Consider the following 24,721-nt stretch of genomic DNA (forward strand, 5'->3'; position numbering starts at 1 on the left):
CAAAAAGGAAACCTCCTGAAGTGAAATGGACACTATGAGAAATGGTGACTGGATCAGCATAGCCCTGACTGTTAATGAACAACTTAATACATTATCCCTCTTAGTAGTTTTTTTGTCTGTTCTACTTAATATGACTGGTTTAATTCTGTAATTAATACACAGTTATTCTTAAGTGTTGAAAACTAACTGAAATGTGATCCCTGTTAAACATAAGAGTGGGAATAAGAGAGGGAAGAGATGTACAATTTGGGACATGCTCAAGCTGACTTGCCCCAAATGGTAGAGTTAGAAACATACCAGGGACTCTAATTCAATCCCATCAAGGTGGCATGTACCAATGCCATCTCACTAGTCCAAGTGATCAATTTCAGTTCACAATTGATCATAATGAAAGGACTAAGAGTCAAAGGGAGCACATAAACAAGTCTAGTACCTGCTAATACTATCCGATAGAATAAATAAAGGGGAGAGTGATCCAACATGGGAAGCGAGATACTCAGCAGACTCATAGAATGGCAGATGTCCTAAACAGCACTCTGGCCTCAGAATCAGCCCTAAAGGCATTCCAATCTGGCTGAAAAGCCCATGAGAGTATTTCAGGCATGGAAAGCCAAGACACTCTGGCAAAAAGATCTCTGTGAGTGAGATCCCAGTGGAAAGAACAGGTCTTCAAAGAAGGAGGTACCTTTCTCTGAAGGGAGGAGAGAACCTCCACTTTGACTATGACCTTGTCTAAACTAGATAAGAGTCGGAGAACTCAGAGGGCTTCCATAGCCTTGGAAACTCATGACTGGAGCATAGGGAGATTACTGATGCCATAGACAGGAGTGTCAATTGGTAAAGTCAACAACAGGAGTCACTGTGCACTTACTCCCCATGTAGGATCTCTGTCCTTAATGTGGTGTACAATGCTATAACGAGTACTCAAACAGTATATTTCGCTTTGTGTTTCTATGGGGGTCCAAACTGTTGAAAGCTTTACTTAATGTATACTAAACTGATCTTCTGTAAAAACAACAACAACAAAAAAGAAATTATCAACTCCCAACTTGACTCTCACTGGGATTAAACATGACAATAGGTCTGATCTGATTTCATCATCATTTAAAAAATCATCTATTATTTTTCACTTTATGTTTCTGTGTGGGAGCAAACTATTGAAATCTTTACTTAATGTATACTAAGCTGATCTTCTGTATATTAAGATAAACGAAAATGAATCTTGATGTGAATGGAAAGGGAGAGGGAGTGGGAAAGAGGAAGGTTGCGGGTGGGAGGGACGGTATGGGGGGGAAGCCATTGTAATCCATAAGTCGTACTTTGGAAATTTATATTCATTAAATAAAAGTTAAAAAAAAAGAAGAAAGTTAATAGCACTCCCACTGTCCCCCAGTTTGTGATGATTACACAACCTCTGGAAACTTAAGATCTTTCTTGAATTCAGAGCTCTGCCTGTTTTACCTGGCCATAGCATGAGAGCTACATTCATGCAGTTAAAATGGCTGTCCAGCTACATTTTCAAATATTAGTTGATGAAATCAGATGGTACCTAGGATTTGCTTCAAAATAATGTGAGAAAGGTAGGGAGTGAGAAGTGGATAGGGATCAGAATCCAGAATTAGCCCTAGTTAGCTAATTATTACAGCTGAAGGATGGGTATAAGAAGCACACTTTGCTTTTATAAATATTTCAAGTTTTTCACAATACAGAATTTCCTCAAATTCTGAGAAAAATAAATTAATTAACTAAATGTTCTTCTCAAGGTGGTATGCTGAAGATAAGAGCATCTCTGTTATATTTTAAACTAACTCTACCCATTCCCACATCAACCACATAAATCTAATATAAAATCACTCTTTTATATCCAAATAGAAATTGACTAAGTAGCTTTGCAGTGCAGAACTTTATAGAAGGCCCTTATAAGATATACAGAAATAGCTAAGTCTCTTGCATGTTAATCTACTAAGAACACCATATTCAGAATATAGCATAACAGACATGGATGTTTTTGCTTAGCTTTTATGAAGTGAGGCAGTAAAACAGCAAACCAAACAAGCTCTGACTCCTGCTGTCTGAGATATAACTGTGTTCAGTGAGAGCTATAACTACAAGTTAAATGCTCCTAAGTGTAAACCAAAGCCTTAGATAATGATCACGATTGTCTGCAAAATGACAGCGGGGTTCAGCATTTAAGGCAATGGAGATGAAAGAGTGTCAGCTCCAAAGAAACCTGTACATTACCTTCAACTTCTGTTTTCCAAGTACCTCTATAATCCACTAAATAGTCATACTTTTCTACTCTTCAGACAGCAGTTTAAGACATCAGAACTACATTTTCTTTGGGGCCAACTTTTTAGAACAGATCCTAAGGACCCTAATAAGGAATTTAAGAAGCAGATACCCTGACCAAGAATGGGCAATATGAGTCAATGGCCTTGGGCTCTACCCCTAGGATAGAAAAAAAAAATTTTTCAAAGTTGAAGGGCCCTCTACTGGATCCTGGCTGGGTGAAGCCCATGAGCAAAGATGGTTCACAGATCTTGATTACAGAAAGGAAACAGGGAGAAGAAGAAGAGTCACTGGTGCCCATCACCAGCACATGGTGGCGATTTGTAGCTTTGCCTTCCCTTCCTCAGGCTATGTACAAAAATATATTTATGTATCAAGATGCTAATCTAAAAGTCCCAAGGAACACTTAAATATCAACATACTAATCTAAATGTTATCAGTAAGAAAAATAAAAAGACATTCTACTGTGAACCTTGGATTTCCACCACAAACCACAATGAAAGCAATTGCACAGACCAAAAAGAAAAATGTTAAAGGTAAATGTTATTATCTCTTCCTCTGAATTAACTTACATTTTCATCTATATTCCCCAAAAGATACAATCGGATTGCTGAAGAAATTAAGTCTAGACATTCACTGCTATTTATACAAAACTCATAATTTAAATTTAAATAATTGCTAGGAGAATTTTTTGCTATGTCTAGTTTTACTATATTCAACAAATTTTGGATTACTCAGTTCAAAGGACAGTTAGACCAAGTTATCTTAGGTTTATTTATAAAACAAAGAAATGAATTTAAATTTGGGTATAAATGTTAAAGCAAGTAGTGTATACAACTAATATTTCCCTAACTTTAGGTGAATTTTCCTTAAACTGAGCATGAACAACTTTAGACAGCCTAGTGGAATGCATCTGGAAGAGACTGTAAGATCTGCACTTACGTGAGATAGCAAAGCCAGCTCATGGTGACACGTGACGGCATTGCGGTTGGCTTCCATAAAATACCTCTGTGTGCGCCTCCGTTCTCGTTCTAGCTTCCTCTCTAGAGCCAGCTGGGATGTAGATAAGTTGTCTAAATACTTCATCATCACATCCGATACCATCGAGCTGACTTCTATAATGTCTGGACGGGCTTCTGAGTCAGGAGTCAGGCACCTAAAAAAAAGACAAACTAATTCTAATACTGCTGGATGCTGGGACAGGATCGCAGAGTGTGGAGGGTCAAGGTGCAACTCCACTGTGTGCCCACCTTGGTATGTGTACCCAGGACAACCTGGGATAAGATGAATATCAAGCACTTCTTTGAATTCAAGATTTCAAAGGGCATTTGGAGAGTTGGGGAAGGAGAGGGAGGCAACACAGTTATTTCTGCAGTGATGGGCAAGGGTTACAGATTAGGTCTCAGGACAGGTTTGTGGGGTCATCTTCTCCCATGTGGGTAGGCTGCTTTCTGAAATCACAGATGCATCAAAGATGGATTCCAATAATATAGACCCTGAAGGTCACCTTTGATGCACCATAAAGAAGAAAGGGAGATTTATGAGCATAACATTCTGACTTTTTTCCAAGGTATGTTGGCAATATTAACACAGCTTAATTAATGAGAATCTTACCAAGCACTAAGCCAATAAATGCAAATCACAACCCAGTTACTCAGAGGTTTAAGATATTTGTACTGTCAAAAACAAACCATATCAAACTTTAAAACTGTACAAGTTGAAGCAGGTATTTAGCCTAGCACATACTCACAGCAGAGTACCTGAGTTTCCTTCATGCCTCTGGCTCCTGTCTCTATCTCCCTGTCAATGCAGACTCTTGGAGACAGAGGCAATAGCTCAAGTAATTGGGTTCCTGTCAACGCCATGGATGACCTAGGTTGCATTCCTGGCTACTAGCTCAAACCCTGGCCTACATCTAACCATTGCATACATTTGAGGAGTAAAAAAAAATGTAGAAGTTTACCATGCATGAAAAAGAATAGTACACTAACCAGAAGACTTTGAATTGAAAATGAGAAGAAGCTTGCATTACAGCACTTATAGCAGAGTTTATAAAGCATAACAAGGAAATAGTATGAACTTTTTGTGGTTGGCTGTTATATATTTTCATTGTCTTTATGGAAAGCATCTGTTTTAGCTGGTTTGTCTATAGCCGATTGGTTTAATTTCATTGAATCATGCTGACAAGGATACAAGACTTAAATTTTATCTTTTGTTTGTGATAAGATAGGATTTCAGGGAAGTCAGGATGACTTACATTTTGGTTATGTGGTTATGGGACATTGGCCTTAAGATATATCTAAGTTGTGGCCTTTATTTTTATATTTCTTTAACAAAAGCAATTTTCTTAGAAAGAAAAGTAGGCAATTTGACATATTGATTGCATACTGCTATTTTCTGTGATTTGGGGGTCAGGAAATGGGAATCAGGCACACTAAAAGGAACATCAAGAAGACAATTCTAAATGCCCATGGAACCAACCATCAAAATCATTAATCTTAGCATGCTTTAAATACTTCTGGTGTCCACTACAGCACAGGGCATTTTTAAAAGCTTGTAGAAAAGTGAATTAAAGGATAAGTTTATTTTGGTACAAAAAAAAAAAAAACACTTTGAAATTCATGCACAAGAGGAATCTTAAAGAGTTTGTGGAAAATGCATTTTAGGAAAAAACAAGTATGCATGAGTTACCATTTTTGCTCTAAAATAAAATTACCTTTAATTCAATTTTTCCACAGTCTCTTTGAAGTACTTGCATATCTTGTCTACTTTTTAATTCAAATTCCCTAACTTCATTGAAGTCATGCATGCTCCTCAATAAAATTTAACTTGCTTGAATTTTTAAAGAAATGCCTATTTTTCACATCTTGTGTTTGATTTAGCAACCTACCACCAGTTAATACAACTTCCACCTACCTGATGTCTCCAGGCATGGTTTAAGCATTATTAGCACACAACTATTTCTCACAGCTGAAGTCAAAAGACAACTCTAAATGATAATTTGCTAATTATCCTTTCTTATTAGGTTTATTAACCATGACTAAAATACACACGAATCTAAATCAGGCTTTAAGACCTTACTTTATTATTTTTATGCTTTTACTTTTAAAGTTCTAAGGCAGTGTACTTAAACTATGATTATCACAGGCACTTACACATCTGTTGAATTCATATTTAATGAAATTCACTCTATGCATTTATTGTATACTAAGTAGGAAAAGAGATTGAGGAGACCGGGCCAGCTACACAATTTGTGGTTGCAAAATGAAAACGGGGACCTCCAGTGCAGAATGAGGAAATCAATCACTCTTTCCCACAGCTCAGGGTTCCAATTGATGGCAGACAGGTCACCCGTAAGATATTACAACCTTCATGCAGACGGAATGCGCTTGATACCCAGGTTAGAATGGGAAATCACAGAGTCACCCACCAAATGAGCTATGATGTTGCCAGTCCAGTCACAGATGGTCCCACCTTACCCTACCCTGAGATGCAGCAGAACACCTCGTACATACTGACTCACTGCTTTTCCGCACCCACTCCCACACTGGAAAAGGAGGGAAAAGGTGCAACAAAGTCCTTCCCTTCTGACATAACCCAATCTCAGTGGCAGATCAAAGGCAGCAGTGGTCAGGGCTCGTGCTGTAGCACAGCAGATTACAGGCCTGGCCTGCAGCACCAGCAGTCCATATGGGTACTAGTTCGGGTCCCAAATGCTTCACTTCTGACCCAGCTCTCTGCTATGGCCTGGGAAAGCAGCAGAAGATGGCCCAAGTCCTTGGGCCCCTGCACCCACATGGGAAACCCTGAAGAAGCTCCTGGCTCCTGGCTTCAGATCACCTCAGCTCTGGCAACTGTGGTCATTTAGGGAGTGGACCAGTAAATGGAAGACCTCTCTTTCTCTGGCTCTGAATGATCTCCTTGCTTTTATCTTTCCCCTGACCTAGCCCTGGCTGTTGTGGTCATTTGGGGAGTGAACCAGTAGATGGAAAGATGGAAGATACCTCTCTCTCTCTCTCTCTGGTTCTACTTCTCTCTGTAACTCTTTCAATAAATAAAGCGGTGGCCTGGGAAGGCAGTGGAGGAGGGCCCAAGTGCTTGGGCCCTATACCCGCACGAGAGACCAGGAGGAAGCACCTGGCTCCTGGCTTTGGATTGGCGCAGCACGCCGGCCGTAGCAGCCATTTGTGGGGTGAACCAATGGAAGGAAGACCTTTATCTCTCTCTCACTGTCTAACTCTGCCTGTCAAAACAAAACAAAACCAAAAAAAAAGGCAGCAGTGGTGACCAGACAGGAACAGAAGTATGGAGCTGAAGGCCAGGTGGGAACTCAGGGACCAAGTAGCAATGGCTGAGATCCATGCCAAGGAGGTAGAGAGTTGAAGGAACAACACAGGGGCTGAGGCTCTAAGACCTTAATGCACGCTCCTTGTCTCATTAGGTTTCTTTTCCAAAACACCACCTCAGATACAAAATTATTAAGAATTACAAGGCTTCAAATATAGAGTCTTAAACTCTAAGCCCAGGAGCAGTGGAGCACAGGTGCTCTGCTTCAGTTTAAGTTTATGAAATTACCTTCTGGAGCAATGACACACTTGCAGTCAAGTTTCTTACTTTCGTTGATAGTCACAAAAGAAGCCAAGTTGCTGAATTCCACCTTCTAATTACATTGGGTTCTTCATCTATTCTTGCTTAATCATGATAAGAAGTTAAAGGTGCTAGCAATGCTTGGCTGACCTTATTTATGTTTGTTATGACTGCCATGTGAGGAAGAAACATAACAAAACAACCCAGCATCCAAGTCTTGCCTTAGTGCAAATATTCCAAAGTTTTAGACAGCAAATGTTTTAACTAATTCAACATAATATTAGCAGCCAAATTATCAGCTGAGTTGGTTTTGAATTTTTTTTGTTTGGTAAATCAAAGAGCAAAGCATGAAGTTAAACGTTATGATAAATGGGAACTATAGTGGCCCCTGCACTCCCAGCCTTTTCTCCAATCCCTAGGAAAAGTCTTGGCCTTTTCTCCAATCCCAAGGAAAGCTACAACCAGAGAGATGTACTTCAGCATTGTCAAAGGCATGTAGGCTGTAGGTCAGAAGGCTTGGTTTGAATCCCAGCTCCACACTTATTAGCTCTGTTCTTGGACAAATTACTTAGCTTCTAACATTCAGGTGGAACATCTGTTGGATGGGATTGTCAGTATCTACCTCATGAAACAGATAATGTAAGAGCTCAATAAACTGAAAATAAAATGCATTGTTTCATTTCTCTTCTATCCCTCTCCAAGTCCTGTGGCTTCCACCTTCCAAATGCTTCTCGAATGTGTACCCTTCCTCTCTAATCCCACTGCTATTGGTTCATTCAACATCACGTGTTGGACTATTGTCCTAAATGTCACAGTCATATCTTGTCTCCCTCTGATATGCACTGTAAATCTCTACTACAGTGATATTCCTAAACCTGACTCCATCACTACGCCACACCAAAGTCCTCATTAGTTCTTCATAATGTTCTGTAGGACAGAATTTAAATTTCTACAATGCTATACAAGGTCCTGCTTGAGCTGTCCCTCGCCTTCCTCCACTCTTTCCCCTACCCTAGCAACACACCACATACTTCCACATGCACTTCCCCCATCAGCCATAGCTCTCCTATGTTGCTCACATTTCTTTTAGTACATTTTCTAAAAAAAAAAAAAAAAAAAAAAAAAAAAAAAAAAAAAAAAACCTGATTATATCTGCCCTTTTCCAGAGACCGTCCTTTATCTGCTTGTCAAAATCGAACTTTTCCAAGTCCTCATTCAGAAGGCTTCCTGGACAGCTCTCAGACAGACTTCCTGACCCCTTTTATGTATTCTCATTGCACTGACTGCATTTAAATATTCAATACTATGTAATCATTGCCTCATAACCATCTGTTTCACCACTAGACAAGAAAGTTCTTGAGTGGAAGAACAGGTATCCCCTACCCCCCACCACTTTGATCTTCCCAGCATGTAAAATGGCACTCAGCAAAGAATAAGCTTCCCAGGGCTGATGCTGTGGCATAGTAGGTTAAGCATCTACCTTCAGCACCAGCATCCCATGTAGGAGTCGGTTCAATTCCTGGCTGCTCCTCTTCTGATCCAGCTCCCCACTATAGCCTGGGAAAGCAGCAGAAGATGGCCCAAGTGCTTGGGCTCCTACACCCACATGGGAGACCCGGAGGAAGATTCTGGCTCCTGGCTGTGGATTGGCCCAGCTCCGGCCATTGTGGCCATTTGAGGAGTGAACCAGTGGATGGAAGACCTCTCTCTCTGTATCTCTTCCCCTCTCTCGGTAGCTCTGCCTTTCAAGTAAATAAATCTTTAAAAAAAAAAAAAAAAAAAGCGACTCATGAATTGGGGCCAGCATTGTGGCATAGCGGGTTAAGCCACTGCCTGTGACACTGGCATCCCAGAAAGCATTGGTCGGAGCCCCAGCTGTTCCACTTCTGGTCCAGCTCCCTGCTAATTCACCTCATAAAGCAGCAGATGATGGTACAAGTACTTGGGTTCCTGCCACCCATGTAAGAGATCCAAATGGAGTTCCAGGCTTGTGGCTTCCATCTGGCACAGCCCCGGTCACTGAAGTCATCACTCTCTGTGTCTCCCCCTACTCCAGCCCTGTAATTAATTCTGCTGTTCAAATAAGTAAATAAATCTTTCTTTAAAAGTTTTTTTTAAATAAATAATTGACCTGTCTATAACCTCAAGTATTTGGCTCCCAGGAACATCTCTACTACAAGTTCCTGTTTAGCCTCATTGCCCTGAAATGACTCCTTGGTTAGGTATGTCAGAGAAATTCTTAAAGGCAACTGAATCTGTACATAAATGCTTCAATAATGTCCTAATTAAACAAGAATAAAATTATGTTCTGGAAAAAAAATCTGACATGTTCCTCTTACCCCATCCATGGAAAGATTAGAGGAAAACAGTGCTCAATTATATTTATTTCACATTTTAAGAAATGAAGAGGGGCTGGTGTGGTGGTGCAGTGGGGTTAACCTGCAATGCCAATATTCCATATGAATGCTGGCTTGAGTACCAGCTGCTCCTCTTCCAATCCAGCTCCCTGCTAATGAGATGGGAAAACAGCAGAAGATGGTCCAAGTGCTTGGGCCCCTGCACCCATGTAGGAGACCCAGATGGAGTTCCAGGCTCCAGGCTTTAGTCTGGCCCAGGGCCACTGCAGTCATTTAGGGATGAACAGCAGATGGAATATCTCTCTTTCTCTCTCTCTCTCTCTTTCTCTAACTGTGCCTTTCAAATAAAATAAATAAACCTTTTTTTTTTTTTTAAAGAAACAAAGAGGTTAAGGTAAGGTGAAAAATATTAAGATCTCCTTGTCTTTAAAGGTACCTGAAAGCACTGACTTTGTTAGTTGTTATAATTGCCTCTGAAACAAAGCACAAGACAGCTTATGCAATCAGGCACACAGAAAAACAAGGCAACTGGAATATTTGGTGCTTAAAAGGCAATGTTCTCCCTTTTTAAAAAGTAAACAGACAATACTCTGAACAGCGCACTGAAAGGTAAAAATAGTCGTGCTGGGACCGGTCAGAACAACAAGATATATTTATTTAATGTCTCAGACTCTTCAGGAATGTTAAGTTATTCTTCCAACTTAAAGCCTACCATGAAGAAGAACTTTCAGTAATAAAATGTGCTTATACACCACATAAACCAACAGAAAAAAAAGGAAAGATCCTGCAAACTAGAAATGCAAACTGTGTCAGCTTCCCCTGACAAGGATGTAGAACAGAAAAAAGAAGATGCATGTGATTGGAAACAATACATAGTTTAGGAGTGATCATAGCAAATTGGTCCATCAGTAGTTGCCTTATTTCAAAGGTTCTGTCAAGTTACTAGTGACTGCCTCTCAGCCTGATGTTTTGCTGAGTCATAAAACACCATTAAGAATCCTTTTGTTTTTACGTGTTCCTTACATCAATTTACTCAAGAAAACAGGACACTAAGAAAATAGGAAATTTGGATTTTTTTCCTTAATTCTTTTGGAAATTTTAAATGCTAAAAACCCAAAGCAAACTAAATATGCAATTGCCTGTAATATACAATTGACTTTGGCTTTTTGTTAAGTTTTCTAAAGATAAAACTTTATGTGCAATGCAAACCGAGACAATGGGGAGTCTTGAATGACTTTAAATAAAAGTAACATCTGTTACTATATGTACCCGGAAATCTGAAGTTAGAGTCATTTATAAAATTAATGTTAGTTCTAACTTATGGCATTTTAGCATTTTGAATTAACAGTGCCCTCAAAAACATTTGATCTGGGACCCCTAACACATGATCATTCACCCTCTGGAATGTTCCAGTTACAATGAACTCATGACTGACCCACCAAGGTGCCTCCTCTACAGTGGATCTCTCTCATTCTGACACACACTTTCTAACCATGAGCTGACCAGGGCCACCTCTTCATTTCCACCCCTTGGTTGAAGTCCCTGCTGTTCCAACTTCCTGTGCTTAGCCTGGGAAAAGCAGCAGAAAAGGGCCATGTACTTAAACCCCTGCACCCACATGGGAGATCTGGAAGATGCTCCTGGATCCTGGCTTTGGCCTGGTCCAGCTCCCGCCATTCAAGCCATCTAGGGAGTGAACCAGTGGATGCAAGATATCTCTCTCTGTAATTCTGACTTCCAAATAAATAAATCAATCTTTACAACATAAGCAAAAACAAAATAATACTTCTATCCCCTTGGTCTTAGCTCCATTTTCTGAAACTCCATGGCAGAAATCAAATTATTTTCATAGTTAAGTAATTTTTAATCCTCTCGTGATTGGTGCCTCCAAATGTGCTGACTTCACTTCTGCTTCTATCATCTACAGTAGAGATAATCAACCTTGCTCACCAGCATCTCTCAGTGGATAAGCGGAACCTCGTCTTCCTCTGAGTCTCAGCGCCTGCCAGTCTGCTTCCCAGGGAGCAGCCAGCATGATCTTTGCAAGAATGGAAATGTTCACTATACCCCAGGCTGATAGTATGGCAGCCTTCCAGCCTCTCTTCAGAACCTGAGATAAAAAGTCAGAACCCTCAGTGGGACTGACAGTATCTGGTGCACAGGGCCCCGGTACCCTCTCGAATCCTGCATCAGTTGCTGGCTCCTCTCTCCCTTTCTTCACTTCTGTATCTCCACTCTCTAATCCTCAGATTAACAAGCTCTTCTCTGCAAAGCCTTCACAGATATTAGTGGGTAAAAGATTTTCCCACTCTGTTTACTCTCAGAGAACTACTGATTGCTCAGGTCTCAGATTACTTGTCCTTTCTTCACAAAAACTTTTCCCAAATTCCCAGGACAAGGTCTTCCTGAAATCTCTCATTGCTACCTTTACCACCCTTCAGCACAGTAGCATAACTCTCTTTAAGTAATTCATTTTATAAGTAATATAACTATCATACATGACAGTTATATTATTAAATATCATTACTAACAGCAATACCTAATTCTATCAAGAATTACTGTGTGCTAGGTACTATGCTAAGTGTATCCGAAGTATTATCTCATTCAAGCTCCAAAACAAGCCCATGAGGCAGGTACCATTGCTATCTACATATCACAGATAAGAAAACTGGAGCTTCAGAAAGTTAAATTGAGTGAAACAGGAGGGATTAGAATCCCATCGATTCCAGAGCCTAGGGATGCTCTAAACTTTACACCATAACTTCGCTATCTGTCACTTCCTCTAGCCTGTTAGCCAGCAGACATGGGTACCAGTAGCCAGGGAACCTGTCACAAGAGATTCACAGTTCTGTTTGCCCAATCTCACAAATTCAGAACATTGTCTATGCCCCTTTTTCTCTGTGCTACCCCTCTCCCAACCTTTTTGGCACTCAAATACCTATAAAAGAAAAATTAAATGAGAAAACTAGGCATTTTTGTCTTCCATTTTTAAGGTGCTTTCTAGAAAATAACAGAGAAGAGGAGCAGGTGTTGTGGCCCAGCAGGTTAAGCCGCTACCTGAGACACCCGCATCCCATATCAGAGTGCCTGCTTCAGGTCCCGGCCCCATTTCTGATCCAGTTTCTTGGTAATGCACAAATTGGGAAGCAGAAAGTATTGGGGTTACTGTCACCCACATGGGAGACCCAGATGGAGTTCCTGGTTCCTGGTTTCAGCCTGACCCCAACCTGGCCCAGCCCCAGGAAGTGGAACCAGCAAATGGGAAATCTGTCTCTCCCTGTCTCCCTTTCACTCTTTCACTCCCTTTCGGCCTGGTCCAGCTCCAGCCATTCAAGCCATCTGGGGAGTGAACCAGTGGATGCAAGATATCTCTCTCTGTAATTCTGACTTCCAAATAAATAAATAAATAAATCTTTACAACATAAGCAAAAACAAAATAATACTTCTATCCCCTTGTTCTTAGCTCCATTTTCTGAAACTTTCTTTCACTCCCTTTTAAATAAACAAATATTTTAAATAAACAAACATTTAATAAACAATTTTTTTTTGACAGGCAGAGTGGACAGTGAGAGAGAGACAGAGAGAAAGGTCTTCCTTTGCCATTGGTTCACCCTCCAATGGCCACCATGGCTGGCGCGCTGCGGCCGGCGCATTGTGCAGATCCGAAGGCAGGAGCCAGGTGCTTCTCCTGGTTTCCCATGCGGGTGCAGGGCCTAAGCACTTGGGCCATCTTCCACTGCCTTCCTGGGCCACAGCTGAGAGCTGGCCTGGAAGAGGGGCAACTGGGACAGAATCCAGCGCCCCGACTGGGACTAGAACCTGGTGTGCCGGCGCCACAAGGTGGAGGATTAGCCTAGTGAGCCACGGCGCCGGCCTAAACAAATTTTTTAAATAAATATTTTAAAAGTAACAGAGAGCAGGAATAAATCACAAAGAGGAGCAACTTAAATAAATTCATCTGAATTCACTAACAACAGGGCATGATCCAGTATATGTTGAATTTAGATGATTTAGATTTATTTATTTATTTATTTATTTATTTTTGACAGGCAGAGTGGACAGTGAGAGAGAGAGACAGAGAGAAAGGTCTTCCTTTGCCATTGGTTCACCCTCCAATGGCCGCCACAGCTGATGCACTGCGGCCGGCACACCGCGCTGATCCGATGGCAGGAGCCAGGTCTGGTCTCCCATGGGGTGCATCGCCCAAGCACTTCGGCCATCCTCTACTGCACTCCCTGGCCACAGCAGAGAGCTGGCCTGGAAGAGGGGCAACCGGGACAGAATCCAGCGCCCTGACAGGGGGACTAGAACCCGGCGCCCTGACCATGACTAGAACCCGGTGTGCCGGCACCACAAGGCGGAGGATTAGTCTAGTGAGCCACGGCGCCGGCATTAGATTTATTTTTTATTTATATGAAAGGCAGAGTTACAGAGAGAGGAGGGGAGACAGAGGGAGAGAGATCTCCCATCTGCTGATTTATTCCCCCCATGGCCAGAATAGCTAGGACTGTGCCAGGCCAAAGCCAGGAGCCCAGAGCTTCTTTCTGGTCTCCCATGTGGATACAGGGGCCCACGCACTTGGACAATCTTCCACTGCTTTCCCAGGCCATTAGTAGGGAGCTGGATCAGAAGTGGAGCAGCCAGGAGGCTTAACCTGCTACATCACAACACCAGCCCCAAGAGTAACTCATTTTTACACCCAGTATTATTCAGGATCCCCTCTGTGGTAGGCACTGCTCTGGAAACTGAACACTTATAAAACAAACAGAGCAAGTCCCTGCTCTTTGGTTCACTTCAGGGTGGGAAGAGACACTCAACAGATGGGAAGGTGTAAGTATGACATTTTGGGGTGATAGGTGCTCTGAGCTTTAGAAAGAAGCCCAGCGACCTGAAGAATGCTAAGACGGGAAGGGGACAGGAGGGTGCATTCCCTGATAAAGGGACATCTAAACAGACACAGGGAAATGAGGGCCTGTCCCACGCACACACCTGAGGAACAGAGCTCCAGGTTAAGGACACAGCAAGGACCAAGGTCTAGAGGGAGTTGGCTGAGGCTTAAGGAGCAGGAGAGAATGTGTAAGAGGTGACGGGAAAGGGGCCACCAGAACCAGCTCTGAGAGGCCAGGACGGACTGCTCAGAACTTTGGGAGTATATCAAGATAATCTTCTTTTTTTTTTTTTTTTTTTTTTTTTTGACAGGCAGAGTGGACAGTGAGAGAGAGAGACAGAGAGAAAGGCCTTCCTTTGCCGTTGGTTCACCCTCCAATGGCTGCTGCGGCCAGCGCGCTGCAGCCAGCGCACTGCACTGATCCGAAGGCAGGAGCCAGGTGCTTATCCTGGTCTCCCATGGGGTGCAGGGCCCAAGGACTTGGGCCATCTTCCACTGCACTCCCTGGCCACAGCAGAGAGCTGGCCTGGAAGAGGGGCAACCGGGACAGAATCTGGCGCCCCGACCGGGACTAGAACCCTGTGTGCCGGCACCGCAAGGAGGAGGATTAGCCTAGTGAGCCATGGCACCAGCCAAGATAATCATTTTCTTTAGACTCCTACTATATTGGTACTTGGAGCCTCTGGGGTGCTTTGAAAAATGACTATAAAGCACAAAATCACTAACTTACAGTTAGAAATGAAAAAGCTCTGTAACTTCCCATTACTGTTATTTATTCATTTAGTTGAGATGCAAAGAGACAGAAAGAGAAGAGCTCCCATCCACTGGCTCACTCCCCAAGTGTCTACAATGACCACGATTGGTCTGGGCCAAAAACAGGATCCAGGAACACAATCCAGATCTCCCACATGCGTGCCAGCAACCCAAATACTTGAGCTGTCACCTCTGCCTCCAGCAAGATGCTGAAATCAGAAGCCAGAGCCAGACATCAAATCCAGGCACTCAAATATGGTTGTGGGTGTCTTTAAGTGCTAGGTCTAATACCTACCCCAGAAAAAGTCTCAGCAGTTTTATTTTCTAACACAATAACTTTGGTTTCATGTGTCCTGCCTTTTTCCGTATTTGTGCATGGTTCTATGATTTTTGCATAATTAACAAACAACTCTTCATTCTGTTTGTTTCACTTAGTTTCATAGCATACATATTTCACAAGCTAATACAAAGCAATCCAAATAATCATTCTAGGAGCTGCGTAGTGTTTTAAGTGAATGGACTACTCCCCTCTCGGACACTTGACTAGCTCCCAAAGGGTCACTATATTGATAAGGCACAAACATCTGTGTAGATTTGGACCAACTGAGAACACTTCTACTTTGTATTTGCCCCTAAACAGTCCATTTCCATTGATGCAAGGTGTTCCTTGATGGGCCCTGTATGTTCAAAGCTGTGAGACTGATTACCTGCTGATGGTATCTGTCACTTTTTCAGAGTAGATGCCTTCAGGCACAGGTTCATAGACTGCTTCCACGATCTGCAAAGTAAGCACACCAGAGTAATGAAAGTAAAGGTGCCAGTGGTTATCTTTAAGCAGTTCCACTTCCTTGGCCAGGACACAAGAGTATTAATTCAACAATATACCTTCATACACAAATTTTAGTCAGAAATAAAAATATCCCAACCAGACAAATAAATCACGTCTATTAAGCAGTTCTTGAACATGAAACTATAGTATGCTCCAAGCTGAGTTCATGTTGGCCTTAGAGGAATCCAAAGTATGATGAGAAATAAAAGGACAAGAGGAACTGGATATAATTTTACACTTTCCTATGATAAATAAAACCATTATACAGGGAAATATGTCCTGGGACACAAGAGCATGCAGCTAACAAAACAATGCATGGGTTGAACTGACAGTTGTATACGACTGACAGTTGTTATACAACTGACAATTGTAAAAGTCACAAAGAAAAGGAATGGAGGTGTTAGCAATGGGAGCCTTTTTGTTTCCCCATGCTGCTTACTTTTGTAGCCAACGAGAGCATGTTGGTGCTGTAAAAGGGAGGGTCCAGGGTGGCCATCTGGTAGAGAATGCAGCCTGCAGCCCACACGTCCGCCTTCTCCCCATACGGCTCACTCTTCAGCACCTCAGGGCTAAAACCAAGGAGGGAGGTTAACAGACACTGAGTAAGGGAGGATAAGTCAGCATAGGGGGAAGATCCAAATTTCAAGTGTAGATGGGATAGGAAAAAAAAAGAAACTTACTATTTCAAGTAAACATATTAAAAATAACTTTTAAAATCTCCCAGCCACAGATAATCAAGCAGCACAACCAAGCAGTTCTAGTTTAAGTGCTAAATACCAATAAACCATGGAAACCTTGTCTAGTGGGAGCCCAGGGATGTGTTTATTTCCAGAAGCAACAACCCCTTTGTGGTCGATGCAACTGCTGTTGGCCCGTTTTACTGCTCCGGAGCCTCTGTGTATCCCACCTTTGCCATAGCCTCTTGCTGGGCACATTCATTACCCACTCCTGTCTTTGCTCCTGACTACTTCCATGCTTTGTCCAAGGGAATGGGGAAGAGACCAAGCCCCGGATCAGAGCTTCAGTCTTTACAGCTATCGAGTGCTTCTGTTTGTTCTGCTTGGAGCTTCTGTTTATCAGTAGAATGAGTCCCGGGTAGCTTCTACCCCTATTGCCAGGCCCCCTGATAAGATACGTGGAACAGATCTGCCCCAGTCAGTCCATAAACCTGCAGCTTAAAGGCGCACCGATGCCAGAGAGATCACAGGCTGGGACACCTGAGAATAAATGCTTATTGCTGAACGCCACTGAGATTTTGTAGTGCCTTGTGATTCAGCATTATTATGAGAATGATAACAGTCTCCCTTCTTTGCTGTTTAACGCTAGCTTATAATGGAAGGGAAGATTATATTTAAATATATTGTAGGAAATTGCGATATCTACCATGTTCACCTCTTCTGAAATTGTCCTACAATTTAAACATTCTATAAATGAAGTTAGTCTGTGAGGGTTTATGGGTTTGACATTTTGAAAATTTAATTTATATGGAGAGGAGTATAGTTTCTGTGTATATTTTGGACTAATTGAAGTTTCCTCAATCATATTTGTAAAATGAAATGCAACAAAGAACTAAAAGTACTCAATGCACACACATACACACCCAAATTAAATGATTTGATAATACAGTTCTATAGTAGGTACTTAGGTGTATGATCAGCACTCTCAATCAATGGAGTGGAGATTAATAGTTAGCTTTGATATTCAAAGCATAGGAAGATTTGTAAATCAGTATCAAAACAATCAGGGTAGGTATAAGTCAGAATTGACCATTAGAAATAACTGAAGAGTTGCTATTTTTATAACATAAAGAATTCCTGGTTTAAGATTTATAGAAAGTCTTTGCAGAACAAAGTGTCATTTCGAGGTCTCTCAGGTAAGCACTTTCATATTTAATGTGTCATTTTCTGAAAGATTTATTTGTTTGTTTGAAAGAGCAAAAGAAAGACAGGGAGAAGATAGAGAAAGATCTTCCATCAGCTAATTCACTCACCAAATGGTCAGGGCTGGGCCAAGCCAATGCTAGGAACCTAGAATTCCATGCAGGTCTCCCATATGGGCCACAAGGGCCTATGTACTTGGGCCATCTTCAATTGCCTCCCCAAGTGCATTAGCAGGGAACTGGATTGGAAGTGGAGCAGCAGGGAGTTGAATCAGATATGGGATGCTGGCATCACAAGCAGCGACTTGACACACTGTTCCAGAAAGGTGGCTTCAGATTTAAAGTTTTTATATTCAATAATATGGCAATGGCAGAATCGGGGCTGAAATGTCCAGGGTTCTGTTGATTCCAAATATACAAAATATATGCCCTACTGTTCCTCCATCGACTACTCACATTGAAAAATGCCTCAACAAGATACAATGTCCTCCATAGAAAAAGTGTCTTTGACCCCACACTATGCCAGGACAAATTCCTCCTGCTCTTATCCACTGAAGATTCAGGTTTGATTCTTGGTTCCTACAGTGCAGGAAGCAGAGGCTGTGAGTGCTCTCCCCATACCTCCTCAAACCCCTTTTCCATTTCCTACTCCCAGTGTGATTTCACTCCCATTAGTCAGCATCTGCACTTCTGTGGAAGACAGCCTTTATTATTTTTTCTCAAAAGAAAATTTTCAATAGTGGGGGAAAATATCTGTGAGAATATATTGCCAGGGCTGGAGCTGTAGCGCATCAGGTTAAAGCTGTAGCCTGCAGCATCGACATTCCATATAGGTACTGGTTCAAGTCCTGGCCGCTCCATTCCATTTCTGATCCAGCTCCCTGCTAATGTGCCTGGGAAAGCAGCAGAAGATGATCAAAGTATCTGAGCACCTGAACCCACATGGGAGACCAGAAAGAAGCTCCTGGCTCCTAGCTTAAGCCTGACCCAGTTCCAGTTATTGTGGCCATTGGAGGGTAAACCAGGGGATGGAACATTTCTCTCTCTCTCTTTCTCTCTCTCTCTCTCCCTCTCCCTCTCCCTCTCCCTCTCCTCCTCCCTCCCTCCCCCACTACTCCTTCTCTTTCTCTGTAACTCTGCCTTTTTTTTTTTTGACAGGCAGAGTGGACAGTGAGAGAGAGAGACAGAGAGAAAGGTCTTCCTTTGCTGTTGGTTCACCCTCCAATGGCCGCCGCGGCTGGCGCACTGCAGCCAGCGCACCGCAGCCAGCGCACCGTGCTGATCCGATGGCAGGAGCCAGGTACTTCTCCTGGTCTCCCATGCAGGTGCAGGGCCCAAGCACTTGGGCCATCCTCCACTGCACTCCCTGGCCACAGCAGAGAGCTGGCCTGGAAGAGGGGCAACCGGGACAGAATCCGGCACCCCGACCGGGACTAGAACCCGGTGTGCTGGTGCCGCAAGGCGGAGGATTAGCCTAGTGAGCTGCGGCACCGGCCTGTAACTCTGCCTTTCAAATGAATAAATAAATCATTTTAACAAAAATAATTCATTACCTAGAGCAATATCCGCATGGCCTAGTTAAGTTTCTACCCCCACTCCAACATTGCTTCTCTTTGAGAGCAGGATCCTTAGGTTAATGAGCGAGAACCAGCTAAACTCAATATGCCTCAGGGACCTCCAGGAGACCTCAAATTTCATTATAACCCAATTTCCATGGTAAATGACACGCCTACCAGCTGCCATAATGGGAAATATCAGATCAGGAAAGGAGCAAAATGGGATGGCGCTCGAGTCATAAGAAATCTCCACCTTTTCCAGGAAAAGACGGAGCTTCCTGCTGCTCACTCCTGCTGCCCTCTATCCATGACTCCACAGCCCCTGGCAGGCTGAGCAGCTGACTTGTGAGTGAGGCCCCCACTTCTCCATTCTTCAGCCACTGAATAAGCTTTTACTGTTGACACTCAACTTCGGATTTGGTTTTGGCTCCACAACACTGACGGGACAAAGTACCTATATTAAGGTCTCTCTCCAAAAAGGAGGTAGGGGAAGGCACCAGCATTGTGTGATAACGGAGTTTGCTGAATTCATTCTTATCTGAATGATATTTCTCACTGAAGACCACAAAGTCCTCCCCTCTGCACAGGAATGTCCTGTCTTTCCCTGTGGTTTTGCAGTTTCTTCCATCCAGAGGTAGGACCTGTCTCTCCAGTCCTTGAATCTAGGCGCAGCCATTCGGCTTGCTCTGAAGAGCCTAACAAAGGACTTGCTGTCTGGAGCTTTCTGTCCCTGTTCCTAAAATCCCTGTGAACATTCCCAGGTGCCTAAACCTAGGCTCATCTGCAGCCCCTGCCCACAGCCAGCCAGCCAACCACTGGTTGCCAGCACAGCCATTGACAACCAGGTGGCCACAGAGCCCAAGTGAGCCCTGCCAACATGCTGCAGCCGTCTCAGTGGGAACGAGCCCAACATGCAGCACACAGTGTATTGAGAGGAAAGAAACAGTGATTGTTGTACACATTAAGGCACTAAGTTTGTCAAAACACAGCTAACTGATGGAATAGCTTTCATCAAATTCTCAAAGTTGTCCAGGGGCCCCTGAAAAAGACTGAAAACCACTTCTCTGGAAGAAAATAACAACGGGAAGCAAGAGACAACACAGTTTCCAACCAGCACATTGCTTCTGGGATGAAACTGTCCCTGAGGGAAAAAAGCTCCATAACCACTACCAAGAGCAGTGACTAACAGAAAACAGGGCTGGGTTTCTTCTAAGCCATAAAGAAGGCGCTGTGATGACCTGAGTTTTCCCACCCAGCCTCCTGCCAAATTCCATATGTCCCAAACCCCAAGACCTCATATTGTAACCATATTTACAGGTAAGGCCTTTAAAGAAATGACTCAGTTAAAATGATGCTGTTACTGTGGGCCCTCATTCACCATGACTGATGCCCCTACAAAAAGAGGAAGAGATATCAGGAGGGAAATGCACAGAGACAGCCATTGGAAGAGTCAGTGGGTGGGGGGGGGGGGGGAGTAGGGGGAGCCGGGCTATCTGCAAGCCAAGGAGACGAACCACAGAGGAAACCAACCACATGTTGATCTTGGCCTTCCAGCCTCTGAAGCTGTGAGGAAATCAATGTCTGTTTTTCAAGCCACTCAGTCTGGTATTTTGTTATGACTGCCCTAGAAAACAAGTGCAGGTTATATGAGAAAACCTAACTGGGGTGTTAAAAAAACAAAAACAGTAAAGGCCACCACAAAACACGCCAAACACCACAGTAAGGGAAAGGTTTATTGTCGGTCGACAAGGCTGCCTCTCTGTGCACAAGAGAAACAGCACCCTACATTAGAAGAATGGGCCTTATATAGTCTAGCAGTAATGAAGAATCAGCAACAGTAAATTCCATTGGATGGGGTGAAGGCAATGTGTATGACTGGGATATCCAGTCACATGATTTCTAGTAGTCAGGCTGGACTTCCCAAATGGAGCCCAAGGCTTCAGATGGTACCTCAGGGAAGATGGCACTGGTTTCACTAACAACCAGCTTTTGGGAAATGTGGATGAAGGCACTGATTTAATCATGGCTTGCAAATATATTGTATGGTTTGTGCATGTGTATCACTATTGTTTAGAAAATCATTGTAAAATGATTCGCTGTTTTATTTTAATTTCCAATTTTGTCATGTAAGGTGGACTCAGCCACCTATAGGAAAATCCAGAGAATTACAGCCAGCAATGCTTCATTTAAAAGAGAATTTAAATAGCACACACACACACAAAATTTAAAGTGGGTTTCCCAAAAAAATTATTCTGTTTTTTTTTAAAGGGGGGGGTGTTATCTCTATGTGACTTAGTCATCTAAAATATCTTCCTGATAAAATACAGCATAATGTATGTAATATTTTCCAAACACAGGGACTGCTTTGGCAAAGACTAAAACATCTACAAGTAGGGACAACATTGCATCACAGTGGGTTAAGCAGCACTATGATACCAGCATCCCTATAAGTGCGGGTTCAGGATCCAGCTGCTCTACTTCTAATCCTGCTCCCTCTAATGTACCTGGGAAAGCAGTGGAAGATGGCTCAAGTACTTGGGTCCCTGCTATCTACATAGGAATTGAGATGGAGTTCCAGGCTCCTGGCTTTGGCCTGGCCCAGTACTGACCACTGAGGCCATTTGGGGAATGAACCAGTAGATGGAAGATCTCTCTCTCTCTCTCTCTCTCTCTCTCTCCATTGTAACTCTACCTTTCAAATAAATAAAATAAATCTTTATAAAAAATCAACAATTGTGTAAAAATTATAGCCATGTATGTTGTACATCAATAAAACACATTTTTTTTAAGTGAACCAGGGGTAGTAGAGTTAGGTAGATGGAAGGGAAGTATGTATACCTAGCAAAAACACTCTAATTAAGAAATAATGATAACTCATAATTTGCTACATTTGAGAGATGACTGGACTAAAATCTACTTAAACATTACCTCTGCCATAAAAAGGGAATAAACTGACAAATTAATACTGAAAACAAAGTGGGAGAGAAATCAAGGGGAAAGGATGCCTAATCTAATTGAGAAAAAGAAGACACACTGTTTAGATTTAAAATTTCATTAGTACTCTCTCACTGCTATCTAAACAATTGAGTTGCTAATTGCCAGTGATTCTTATTTACTCACTAAATGAAGTAAACAAGGAGAATGTTGGACCCAAGTGCATTCTAAAATACCAACTTTTAAACATTCCTAAATAATTCAACAGTCTGGTCTATATAACTTTGAGGAGGAACTTCTTTCTCTTAAATGGAACCAAGTAAAGGAAATGCAATGCTGTGCCTTAAAAGTCTTTGTGTGTAGGTAAGAATATTTCTCTTTCCTACAGCAGCGATACAGTTTCATTAGTAACAACTCTGGTCGTCATGCTTACTTCATTAGCACATGTAAAAACTGACACAGAGACACAGAGAAAGTCAGCAAGAACCCTGGACTAGGATGACGAGCATCTTTGTGAAACATTCCACGGCAGCAGATAAGGTGGGAACCAAGTGGACTCTACATGAGGACTATATTCTAGTTAGTAAAGTTGTTTCCCATAGGGGTTAAGATGAACAATCCAGACATTGCTGTATAAGTACCTGTCTTTGAACACTCAGATGACAGAAGCCAGACTGCTCACTCACTGTTGGAGTGGGAGGTTACAATCAAGCAAGGAAAAGTGTAGGGTACTCCGCCATGGAGCAAAGGCTTAGAGTTGGAGACAATGGTATGAGCTCATGTTTAGCTTAACATTGATGTAAATGGTTAAGTATACAGGAATATTTATAGATATGTGTATATAAGCATGTATCTTCCTGCTCTGTCAACTGAGAGAGTACAGAAATGATGAAACCCCAGTAGTAATGACCAACTTAGTGCATTGATTCCTAATATTATTTTTCAAAAAAAAAAAAAAGGGCTTCCTCTAAAAATGGCTTATTTTCAGACCAAGACAGGAAATATGCGTACAAGATAAGCCTAGACGCCTTTCTCTGAAGAGAGGAAGGAACTTCCACTGTGATACGGCCTTGACTAAACAAGTTCAGAGTTGGTGAACTCAAGGGGCTTCCATAGCCTCGACAGCTCATGGCAAGAACCTCGGGTGATTGCTGACGCCATAAATAAGAGTGCCAACTGTTAAATCAACAACAGGAGTCACTGGGTACAGGCTCCCCACGTAGGATCTCTGTCCTTAATGTGTTTTACTATGAAACTTAAAGACAACACTACTAGTTGAACAATACCCTATACCTTGTGTGGTTGTGTGAGGGCAGCCTATTGAAATCCTTGCTTAGTGTATACTAAGTTGATCTTCTGTATATGAAGGTGATTGAAAATGAAACTGGATGAAGGGCGGGATGGGAGAGGGAGTGGGAGAGGAGAGGGCTGTGGGAGGGAGGGAGGTTGGGGGGGGGAGCCACAACAATACAAAAGTTGTACTTCGTAAATTTGTAAATTCACATTTATTAAATAATAAAAAATGCAAAAAAAAAGATAAGCCTAGAGCAAGCCTAGAGCATCTTATATTGCCAGGAAGTTAGTGTTCAAACAATAATAATAATACAATGATAGGACTATGTCTCAGGAATACAGAAGACAATTTTAAGAGCCCCTAATGGCCAAACATACAATAATTAGAGGAATAAAATAAATAATCATTCAAGCCGGGAAGTCAAACAAAATACCACAGACTAAGCATCTTAAACAAAAGACTCTCTTTCTCACAGTTCTGAAGACTTGGAATCCCAGCTGATTAAGTTTCCTAGAAGAACTGTATTCCTGGCTTTCAGACAGCATCTATGTCTCTGTGTCTTCAGAGGGTGGAGAGGAAGCAGGGAAGGCAAGCTGTCCAATTTCGCCTTCTTATACAGGCACTAGCAGTGTCACAAGGGGCCCATCTTTATGACCTCATCTAAACTAATTACCTCCCAAAGGCCACACCTTCAAACACCAGGGTTAGATTTCAATGTATGAATTTTGAGAGACATACAATTTAGTCCATGGCATGTAGTATTAGATTATAACCCAAAGTATACAATAAATAGCCATGAGTTCATCCTGACATAAATAAATGGGGGCAAGAGAAAAGTCTCCCATGCAGAAGAACTCCAAATAATTCTTTTGAGTTAAATAATTCTAAAGAGTGGCTAAGCCGCTCACCCTGCATAGTAACGTACCTCCAAAGAGTATATTGAGGGAAAAGAGAGGTGAGGAAAACGAACTTTACAGTGGGGAAACCTGACAAACACTAGCTCAAGCCATGGAATTGAGATGAATATAAACAAGGATGAATCGTGTTGATAATAGGTACCCTTGATAGGATGGGATGAAAATGACACTTTACAGCTGTGATTTTCCTCTAGAAAACACTTTTTCATTGCAATCTTGATAAAAATGTCATACAAATCCCAACTGAGGGAAATTCTATAAAATATCTAACCAGTAAGCCTCAATGCTGCCAAGGTTGCTAAAATCAAGGACAACCTGAAAAACTGTCACAACAAACTGTCACAATTAAGAGTCTAAGGAGACAGGAATCATAAACGGGATATAGATCTTTGATGAGATCCTGGAGCAGAAAAAGGATGTTTGGGGAAAACTGAGAAG

The 24,721-nt window shown here is 42.2% G+C and overlaps 1 protein-coding gene across 3 annotated transcripts in view; it reads right to left on the bottom strand.

Annotated features, from left to right (window-relative positions):
- Positions 1–24,721, bottom strand: part of NEK10 (NIMA related kinase 10) — a 376,851-nt gene that overhangs the window by 126,945 nt on the left and 225,185 nt on the right. For all 3 annotated transcript variants that reach the window (XM_008266079.5, XM_008266081.5, XM_002716230.6), the window contains exons 24-26: positions 16,143–16,272; positions 15,582–15,652; positions 3,232–3,445 (exon numbers count right to left, since the gene is read on the bottom strand). In XM_008266079.5, coding sequence (XP_008264301.3) covers positions 3,232–3,445; positions 15,582–15,652; positions 16,143–16,272 — 415 coding nt within the window. The remainder of the gene's footprint in view (positions 1–3,231; positions 3,446–15,581; positions 15,653–16,142; positions 16,273–24,721) is intronic.

The sequence above is a fragment of the Oryctolagus cuniculus genome, chromosome 4 (genome assembly GCF_051225735.1).
Source record: "Oryctolagus cuniculus isolate XC-2025 breed Fujian yellow rabbit chromosome 4, ASM5122573v1, whole genome shotgun sequence".
NCBI classification, from domain to species: domain Eukaryota; kingdom Metazoa; phylum Chordata; class Mammalia; order Lagomorpha; family Leporidae; genus Oryctolagus; species Oryctolagus cuniculus.